An 11,237-nucleotide genomic window follows, 5' to 3' on the forward strand; every position below is an offset into this window, starting at 1 on the left:
GGTTTACATTAGTAATTAAAGGAAATGTAGTTTAAATTAGTACTCTATTATTAGGTGAAAGACTACACATGCCAGCATTTATACTTTGGTGCAATATTTAGTTTTGCTATTGATTTAAGGACTATTAGTCTCATTTATAATATTAGTTCTACAAATCTTATACTTGAAATTGATATTATTTATGAGAAACCAGATGAAATTAGACTTACTCATGTGTTCATTTGGTTTCTGTTGAAACAAAAAGTATACTATTAGAATGCCTTTACCAATAATAATTACCTTTATGCTTTCACTTCTAGGTAAAGACATTGACTGAAGAGTGTTCCAACAAGAAGGTATCAATTGATTCGCTAAAGCAAAGACTTAGTGTCGCCGTTAAAGAGAAGTCACAGTATGAAGAGATGTATCAGAAAACTAAAGAGGAAATAGGAAAAAAGGTATGCTTTTAGGACACTTTAGCTTAGAAATGGAATATAACAATGTCTTTTTTATTTTTTAAATTGTCATTTTTTTTCTCCCCCAAACTATTATGAGCTACTTCAATGTTTCAGATAAATGCAAAGAACACTTTTTTCTCTACATGAAACACTGAGAATCTGTTTTCATTAAAGGTACTGCTACATTAGAGAAACAGATTTTGTCTTGATAATCTACATATATGTATAAAAAAATAGAGAAATATGCTAATTAACCGGGATGCTGTAACGGGTCAACGTATAGGAGGAGGTTGCGCATGCAGTGTCGGGGGCAGGGCAGCAGGGGCCTGGGGAGGGAGGCAGGGCCAGACTGGAGGGTGGGTGGCGCTGTGCGATTTTGAATCATGCGCTGAGCTCCTAGTTTCTCATAAATGAAAACTATTATTAATAACTGGCACAAGTAGATATAAACTAAGTCCACCTAAACTTACAAACTCATTTAATATTTCCATTTGCTATATGAGATTTATTATTTTTAGAAAGCATAAATTAATTTTTATGATGAATATATAAGGATATGTACTCACATCCTAGCTGGTTTGGCTCAGTGGATAGATTGTTGGCCTGTGGACCAAAGGGTCCTGGGTTCAATTATGGTCAAGGGTGCCTACCTTGGTTACAGGCTCCTCCCCAGCCCGGGCCCTGGTTGGGGCACATGCAGGAGGCAACCAGTCGATGTATTTCTCTCACATCAATGTTTCTCTCTGTCTTTCTCTCTCTCTTCCACTCTCCCTAAAAATCAATGGAAAAATAACCTCAGGTGAGGATTAACAACAAAAAAGAGTGTGTGCTCAGGCTATTTTGTTGAAAATAAATAAATACAACCATCAGTTGTACCCAAATAAAATAAATACACATGTAGAGAGTCATAAAATCCTTTATCTGACATGGGTAACTACCTCTTCCAAATCTGCTTATGAAATATCTTTATTCCATGACTACTGTATTTTGCAGGATCTCAAGCTTTCTCTCCTCGTATCAAAAATAAATGAGACTGAATCTGCAATGGCAGAAATTGAAACAGCAGCTTCTAAGCAGCTTCAAGGATTAGCATTGCAAAGTGAGCAAGCCCTAGAAGGTGCACAGAAGAAACTGCAGATAGCCAGTGAGAAAGTGGAAGAGTTCACCTTATTTGTGAAGGTTTGGATTACTTGTGCATTACTAACTTGTTCTTTTCTTCTGACAGAGTGGGCAGTGGCCTGCTTCGGATGATTTGGGCAATACTTTAGTTTCTTTCTGCCTTCCTAAACCACAGAGCATCTTCTCCTACCTTACTTGCCACATTGTTGAAAAATTTCTCTATAAAATATTTATTTTTATAGCTTGAGTTTAAAATTTTTCTCTTCTATTATCAATACTCTTTTCTTAATGTCAACTTAGCTGTGAAATTGCAGTAATCTCATAATCAAGGCAGGTAGTAAGATGAAAGAATTAAGTAATTTCCATTGTACTGCCTTTTTGAAAAATCACCCAAGCAAAAAGACACCTGAACCCCAATCCACATGGAATCCATAGAGGATTGGCAAATGACTTAGCAGAACAAAAGGAGGACAAGCCCAAGTGCCTGCAAAGGATGCCAATCCAGAAGTTCTCTGACAGCTGAAGAACCCAGAAACGCTCAGGAATTGACTCCATTAGGAACCACCAGAGCAGAGGGCGATGGGGGAAGGGCAGATACAGAGTAAACAGGTGGTTTGTTTGAAAGTGTTTATAAGGAGCTTTCAAACCTCTGGTCTGTGCTTATAGCCCATATAGGCAGGCAGTCTTCCTCCCTTCACCCCTCTGGAAAAACCGAGCAGGACCAGCCCTGTGTTCAGAGAAACAAGGTCCTGAGAGCCAGGAATCTGTGATTGCTGTGCCCCTTTTAATCTCACTGTGAGTTGTTTACACCCCCATTTAGTACCATTTATTCTGACTTAAATTATATTTAGCAAACGGATCTATTGCCACTAGATAGATTCAGAGTTTCTTAAAGTGAAGGACATATTTTACTAATCTCTGCTTCCACAAAGTGTAACATAGCACCTTTCAGAATCGCATGCAATAATAATCACTAGCTAATGAAATTAAATTTCCATTAGGAATGTGAAAATGTAATAGTCCTTTTGCCATTTAAAAAGAAGTTTCACTATAGTGGGAGAGTGACTCTTTTCATCTGAAATTGCAATGTTCTTTTCTTTTTTTTGAGCAATCTTGGATAAGATTAAGTTTCTCATACCACTTTTTTCTTCAAATGGCTTGAGTATTAAAAACTAGCATATCATATCAGTAGGAATTTACTTAAATATATAAAATATTTAATTTTTGTAATCTTTATAAAATGAAGTTAAACCGTGTCCTCCGATAGAATAAAATAACATCACCGCTGTCTCTTTCCCAGATAACCCTGCCATTACTGGATGTGCATAATTATACTTGTTGCATTTGTCACATATACTAAAGTATATTATTTTATATATATTGGTATTTTACTTTTCTCCTTTTTTGGTTTCTCTCTCTAGATAGGTCAGTAGTTTGGCATATCTTATGCTCCTAGTTGAAAAGGTCCTCTGGTCAACATATAGTACAGTATAATAGTTCCCTTATCTGCTTAGGTATTGATTGTATTTATAGGAAATAATATTCCTGGACTCATAGATTGAATATAAGATTGCAAATAACTGGATTTTATATATAATGCTATATTCTTCATTCCTCTAAAAATAGGAGTTTAAACATTTTATGTGAGTATTAATAGTGCTCCATTTCGAAAAAATCCTTTTGTTTCTTTGGAATAGATACTGTGGGAGTTTTCTCATTTTAAAAATAACTACAAAATGAATGAATTAGCTCTTTTATTTCTATAATGAAAGTTTCAACTGTTGTAAAGTCAAACCAATAATGCTTGACTCAGAGGAACCTAAATGATTACAGAGTATTAATTTAGTAAACGTAATTTCCCTTTTCCAGATTTAAAGTATCATTTCTTCCAAATGCTGTTGTATACTCTCGCTATTGAACTTATGACAAGTACTCTCATTGAATATTGTCAGTAATTCATGATGTAAAACTATATTCATTATGACTTTTAGCTTCAGAAACCTTTGTTTTCTTGTTTTATATTCATCTGAGGGTCTTGTTTGTTGTATTTTTAGCCAAGATACAAAACATGAAGTACATAATTATAAGGTTTATTCAAAATGTTAATCATCTTTTCTGAAATATTCTTTTAATTGGTCCTTTTTAAAAAGAAGAATTGATAACCAGAAATTTTTTAAATAGAAAAATGAATTTTATGACTAGAAGTTTTTTGACCTTCATGATAATGTAATGGGTGTACCTCTTCACATAAAATAGTTTAGCAAAAATTATTTTCTAAAATCAAATTTTGTATTTATGTCCAAGGATATGAATGATATTTAATGATAAAATGCATTATCTAATCTCTAGTTGCTCAAGAGTAACATTATTGGTCCTTTATATTTTTCAGCAACAAATAACATAGAGTGTATAGATGTCTTAGTAGGTAAATTCAAGATTGCTGTAGTTTCATGGCTTTTTGAGTAATGTATCCTATATAATAAAAGCCTAATATGCTGTGTCCGGTCATCTGGTCAGCCGTTCAACCAATCAAAGCATAATATGCTAATGATATGCTAAGGCTGCTCAACTGCTCGCTATGACATGCACTGACCACCAGGGTGCAGACACTCCGACCAGTAGGTTAGCTTGCTTCTGGGGTCCAGCCAATCTGAACTGAGCAAGATGGGCCAGACACACCCTGGAACCCTCCAGCAATGTTGGTCCCTCCTGGCTGGCCAACCTCCCACGTCTCTTCCAGCCCCGATTGTCCACCGGGGAGGGGAGGGGGCGGGGGGGAGGTCCCTTGGCCTGGCCTGCACCCTCTCACAATCCGTGACCCCTCGGGGGATATCAGAGAGCTGGTTTCAGCCTGATAGCGGAATGACCGGTTGCTATGATGTGCACTCACCACCAGAGAGCAGACGCTCAACACAGGAGTTGCCCCCTGGTGGTCAGTGTGCTCTCACAGGGGGAGCACCGCTCAGCCAGAACCGGGCTCACAGCTGGCGCGGCTGCAGCAGCGCTAAGGATGTCCCACTGACAGCTTAAGCCCGCTTCCCACCTAAGCCGTCAGTGGGACATCCCCCCAAGGGCTCCCAGATTGCAAGAGGGCACAGGCCGGGTTGAGGGCCCCCCCCCCCCGAAGTGTACGAATTTTGTGCACCAGGCCTCTAGTTTTTATCATAAAGAGCCACCAGCAAATTAATGCTGAAACCAGAAACATTAGCAAAGGCTGGATCATTGGTTCAGAGGAATGAGATGACATCATTCTTCTCTTCCTTGCACTTATGCCCCTAGGACCATAGACATGCTCAGGAGTTGTCATCTGAGGCACCATACCATCAGTGGCTTTCTAAATCCTACTGCGTTACATCTAAGCTTAAACCTTTTTTTAAATTTAAGACTTTTCATAATTTGACTCTATCTTGCTCAGAATTGAATCTTCCTTCCCACTGCTTTCCATCTTCCATTCATATTGTGCTCATTACTGCCTTTGCTCAAGTTCTGCTTTTCTCTTGACATACCTTTTCCTCTTTGTTCTTTGCTAAATCCTGCACGTTTAGTTCCGTGCCTCCCTCTTTCATGAGTCCTCATGTAACCTTTGTGGTTAAGAGGTAAGAGCCCTACTCTGCCAGTTATTGCAGGCAAGTGACTTACTCCTCTGCACCTCAATCTCCCCATTTATGGAATGAGTGTAATAATGGAATATACCTGAGATGAGCGTTTAAATAAGTTAACACAGATAAAGCATTGCCCATTATACCAGAAGTGCTATCTAAGTGTCAGCTAGTAGTAGTGGTAGTAGTAGTAGGACTCTCATTTATCTCCTAAATATTTATTGTATGTACCACATAAATTAACATGTAACTATGAACTCTTGTATTTTTCTTTTTGTGTCAAGTAGATTGTAGCCAATGTGAGAAGAGGGGTGTTATCATTCATTATCCCCAAAGAACTGACCCCTAATAGGGCTCACTAAATTCTTGAGGAATTGATTTTATATCTGCTAGAATGGTACTAGACACTTAATCCCTGCTCAGATGGAAAACTCTGTGAAGGCCAGAGCTGCATTCTTTATGAGCATAAAGAATGTACATAGCTTCTACATGGAACACTATGATCACCAGGACCCATTCTGTGCAGAGCTATTAGGGTATCATGTACACAAAAGTACTTAATAAATGTTATTAGTAGTATTAATGGTAATAATGTTTATTCTGGCCCTGTTGTGGAATCCCTGTTCCCCTTATTCCTTTCATTTATTCATAGGGCACAGCAAGATTATAGAGGTGGAGTGGCCATCTGTTCTAGATCTAGTCTTGAATATGGAATTTTGCTCTGGGGTAAAATCAAGTGCTTTGAGCATCTGGGCTGGATATATGTGGCAGAGTTGAGGCTTTGAATTCTCCTACTAACTGAATAAAACACACAAGAGAAATTTCTAGAAGTATTTGCTCAGTTTGATTGAGCCTTGATATAGGCTTGTTAATGGGCTTGTATGTGAGAGTCATATGCCAGATTTCATCTTCTCAGTGGTTTGTGTTAGCTGTGAAATAAATATCAGCTAAAGAACAACATTTAGCCTGAAGCTTAAGTCATTTAATTATCAATATGTACTTGCTTTAGTGAGATTTAGTAAGATGTTTTGGGCATATAAATTTCCTTCTTCTTTAGTGAGAACATTTGTGGAGCATTATAATTTTATTTTTGCATGTATAATTGTTAATACTTTGGTGTACTGATCTAGTCTCTTAAAATTTTTTCTGTTCTTTTTTTTTTCCAGCTTTATTGAGATATAATTGACATGTAACATTGTTTAAGTGTAAGGCAGTGATGGCGAACCAATGGCATGCGTGTCAGAGGTGACACACGAACTCATTTTTTTGGTTGATTTTTCTTTGTTAAATGGCATTTAAATATACAAAATAAATATCAAAAATATACATCTTTGTTTTACTATGTTTGCAAATATCAAAAAATTTCTACATGTGACACGGCACCAGAGATAAGTTAGGGTTTTTCAAAATGCTGACACGCCGAGCTCAAAAGGTTCTCACCATCACTGGTGTAAGGTATACAATGTGATGATTTAATATAAGTATGTATTATGAAATGTTTACCACAATAAGGTTAGTTAACACATCCTTCACCTCATGTAATCACCACTTTATTGTTGTAATTATGGTAAGGATATTTAAATATACCCTCATAGAAGTTTGCAAATATACTATATAGTATTTTTAGCTATAGTCACCATACTGTATATTGGACCCCTGGAACATACGTGCCTCATGACTGGAAGTTTATACCCTTTGACCACCATCTCATTTCCCCCACCCCACCCCAGCCCCTGGCAAATAACCATTCTACTCTCTACTAGTACTTCTATGAGTTCAGCTTTTTAAGATTTCACACATAAGGGAGATCATATGGTATTTGTCTTTCTGTCTGACTTATTTCAATTAGCATAATGCTTTCAAAGTCCATCTGTATTGTTGCAAATGGCAGGATTTCTTTGTTTTTATGAATGATTACTATTTCACTGTACTTATATATGAATGTACCACATTTTTGTTATCTATTCATCTATTGATGGACACTTAAGTTGTTTCCATGTCTAGGCTATCCTATATAATAAAAGGGTAATAATAAAAGGGTAATAAGCAAATCGATCAAACGGCGGAATAACTGGTCACCACTCTGACACGCACTGATCACCAGGGGGCAGACGCTCAATGCAGGAGCTGCCCCTGGTGGTCAGTGCACTCCCACAGGGGGAGCACCACTCAGCCACAAGCCGGGCTGATGGCTGGCAAGCACAGTGGCCCGCCTCCTTGGCAGCACTAAGGATATCTGACTGGTGGCTTAGGTCCACTCCCCATGGGCCTAAGCCACCAGTCAGACATCACCCGAGGGCTCTGAGACTGTGAAAGGGCACAGGCCTGGATGAGGGACCCTCACCCCACCCCCAGTGCACAAATGTCGTGCACAGGGCCTCTAATTGTGAATAATGCTGCAATGAACATGGGAGTGCAGATATCTCTTTGGAGTCTTGATTTAATTTCCTTTGGATATAACCAGAAGTTGGATTGCTAGATCATGGTAGTTCTATTTTTAATTTTTGAGGATCCTCTGTACCAGTGGTTCTCAACCTTCCTAATGCCGCAACCCTTTAATACAGTTCCTCATGTTGTGGTGACCCCCCAACCATAAAATTATTTTCGTTGCTACTTCATAACTGTAATTTTGCTACTGTTTGAATCGTAATGCAAATATCTGATATGCAGGATGTATTTTCATTGTTACAAATTGAACATAATTAAAGCATAGTGATTAATCACAAAAACAATATGTAATTATATACGTGTTTCCCGATGGTCTTAGGTGACCCCTGTGAAAGGGTCGTTCGACCCCCAAAGGGGTCGCGACCCACAGGTTGAGAACCGCTGCTCCATAGCGGTTGCATCTATTTGCATCCCCACCAAATAGGGTTCCCTTTTCTCTACATCCTCGCCACCATTTGTTATCTCTTGTCTATTTGGTAACAGCCATCCTGACAGGTATGAGGTGATATCTCATTGTGGTTTGGATTTGCATTTCCCTGATGATTAATGAGGTTGAGGACCTTTTTATGTACTTTTTGGCCATTTGTATGTTCTTTTTTTAAAAAAAATAATTATTGTTGAAAGTATTACATATGTCCTCCTTTCCCCCTATTAACCCCCTCCAGACTGACCCTGCCCCCCACCCCAGGCCTTCACCATCCTATTTTCTATGTCCATGGGTCCGCCCCTGCCCCACTGACCCAAGCCCTCGCCATCCCATTGTGTGCATCCCTGGGCCATGCACAGACACATACAAGGTCCTTGGCTGATTACCTCCCACCACCCACCCTCCCCACCTTCCCTCTGAGATTCCCCACTCTGTTCCATGCTTCCATGTCTATGGATTCACTGTGTTCATCAGTTTATTTTGTTACTTAGATTCCACAAATGAGGGAGATCATGTGATACTAGTCTTTCTCTGACTGACTTATTTCACTTAGCATGATACTCTCCAGATCCCTCCATGATGTCTCAACAGGTAAGAGATTATTCTTTTTTACTACTGCATAGTATTCCAGGGCATAAATGTACCACAGCTTTTTTATCCACTCAACCCAAGTATATATGCATACAGGGTTCTAGGTTGATTACTTCCCACCCACACACCCTCCCCCACCTTCCCTCTGAGATTCCCCACTCTGTTCCATGCTTCCATGTCTCTGGATTCACTGTGTTCATCAGTTTATTTTGTTACTTAGATTCCACAAATGAGGGAGATCATGTGATACTAGTCTTTCTCTGACTGACTTATTTCACTTAGCATGATACTGTCCAGATCCCTCCATGATGTCTCAGCAGGTAAGAGATTATTCTTTTTTACTACTGCATAGTATTCCAGGGCATAAATGTACCACAGCTTTTTTATCCACTCATCTACTAATGGGCACTTGGGCTGTTTCCAAATCTTAGCTACTGTAAATTGTGCTGCTATGAACATAGGGGTGCATATATTCTTTCTGATTGGTTTTTTGGGTTTCTTAGAATATATTCCTAGAAGTGGGATCACTGGGTCAAATGGCAGTTCCATATTTAATTTTTTGAGGAAACTCCATACTGTTTTCCATAATGGCTGCACCAGTCTGCAGCCCCACCAGCAGTTGTATGTGTTCTTTGAAAAAAAATCTATTTAGGTCCTTTGCCCATGTTTAAATTGGATTATTTGGGGTTTTGTTAGTGAGTTGTATGAGTTGTATGTAGTTTGAAATCAGAATGTGCAATGTCTCTAGCTTTGTTCTTTTTCAAGATTATATTGCCTATTCATGTTCTTTTGTGGCTGCATATAAATTTTAGGATTGTTTGTTCTGTTTCTGTGAAAAATGATATTGGATTTTTGATGGGGATTATATTGAATCTATAGGTGGCTTTGAGTAGTGTGGACATTTTAACAATACTAATTCTTCTGCTCCACAAGCATGGGATATCTTTACATGCATTCGTGTTTTCTTCAGTTTCTTTCATCAATTTCTTATAGAACTTTTACTTCCTTGGTTAAATTTAGTCCTAATATTTTATTGTTTGGGGTACTATTATAAATGGAATTGTTTTCTCTTTCAGATGTTTTGTTGTTAGTGGTTAGAAACACAACTCAATTTTGTATGTTGATTTTGTATTCTGCAACTTTACTGAATTTGTTAACTATATCTAACAGGGTTTTTTATGAAGTCTTTAGGATTTTTCTATATATCATATCATGTCAGGGGCAAAGAAATATAATTTTACTTCTTCTTTTCTGATTTAGATGCATTTTATTGTTTTCCTGCCTAATTGCTCCAAGATTTCCAATTCCATGTTGAATAAGAGTGGTGAGAGGGGCACCCTTATCTTATTCTTGATCATGGAGGGAAAGCTTTCAACTTTTCACCATTGAGTATAATGTCAGCATTAGGTTTGTCATATGTGGACTTTATTATATTGAGGTGTGTTCCTTCTATACCCATTTTGTTGAGAATTTTTTTTATCATGAAATGATGTTAGATTTTGTCCATTACTTTCTGTATCTATTGAGATGATCATAGGATTGTTATCATTTATTTTGTTAATGTAATATGTCATTTATTTATTTGCATTTGTTGATTCATCCTTATACCTCAGGGGTAAATACTTGTTCTACAAGTTCAGGAAATGCAAATAAACAAGAAAAATATATAATTATAAGAATGGATACAGTCAAACTGATTGTCAATGGCATATTTGTACTTAGAAAATCTAAGAGAATAAAATCATAAACTATTAAAACTAACAAGAGAATTCAGCAACGAGTTCAAAAAGATCAACGTACAAAATAAATTTGTTTTTACAAATAATAATATTTTAAAATGCTATTTTAAATTTCTATTTACAATAATAAAAAAATAACTATTAAATACCTAGTAGTAAACCTTTTAAGAAATGAAGAAACCTGTAAAGCAGATGGTAAAACACTGAAAGACATAAAACAGAACTAAATAATTGGGGGAAGTACTGTTTTTCCGAATGGGAATAATCAATATTGCAAATGCTAGAATTCATTCCAAAGTTAATCTAAATGTCATTGTTATCCAAATATCGACAAACTGATTGCAAAAAAATAAGTAAAAGAATGGAAATGACTGAAGAACTAGAAGTATAGCAGAGAGAGAAGATTTTCCTTAACAAACATCATTGAATGCTATAATGCTGTAGTAAATACAATAGTGTGATTAGTGCACAAACAGGTGCATGCAGTTTTGAGACAATACAGTTCAAACAATTTACAATCCCACCAACAGTGCAAAAGTGTTTCAATATCTCTATGTTCTTGCCAACACTTGTTGTATTCTGTTTTTTTAAATAGTAGCCATCCTAATGTGTGTAAGATGATAATGCATTGTTTTGAGTTACATTTCTCTGATAAGACATGCTTTTTTATATAGGAAATCCTAAAGATTTATGAAACAACTAGAGGCCTGGTGCACAAAAATTTGTGGACTTGGGGGGGGGCCCTCAGCCCGGCCTGTGCCCTCTCACAGTCTGGGATCCCTCAGGGGATGACCACCTGCTGGTTTAGGCCTGCTCCCCGGGGGATTGGGCCTAAGATGGCAATCAGACATCCCTCTGGCAGCCCGGCAGCCCTCTC

The 11,237-nt window shown here is 37.6% G+C and overlaps 1 protein-coding gene across 7 annotated transcripts in view; it reads left to right on the top strand.

Annotated features, from left to right (window-relative positions):
• Positions 1 to 11,237, top strand: part of CNTLN (centlein) — a 268,476-nt gene that overhangs the window by 234,801 nt on the left and 22,438 nt on the right. For all 7 annotated transcript variants that reach the window (XR_001514051.1, XM_015564722.1, XM_015564724.1 and 4 more), the window contains 2 exons: positions 300 to 437; positions 1,431 to 1,616. Coding sequence is in view for 6 of the 7 variants with exons in the window: in XM_015564722.1 (XP_015420208.1) it covers positions 300 to 437; positions 1,431 to 1,616 (324 nt within the window). In the remaining variant the exon portion in view is untranslated. The remainder of the gene's footprint in view (positions 1 to 299; positions 438 to 1,430; positions 1,617 to 11,237) is intronic.

Source organism: Myotis davidii, unplaced genomic scaffold, assembly GCF_000327345.1.
Source record: "Myotis davidii unplaced genomic scaffold, ASM32734v1 scaffold197, whole genome shotgun sequence".
Classification (NCBI taxonomy): Eukaryota; Metazoa; Chordata; class Mammalia; order Chiroptera; family Vespertilionidae; genus Myotis; species Myotis davidii.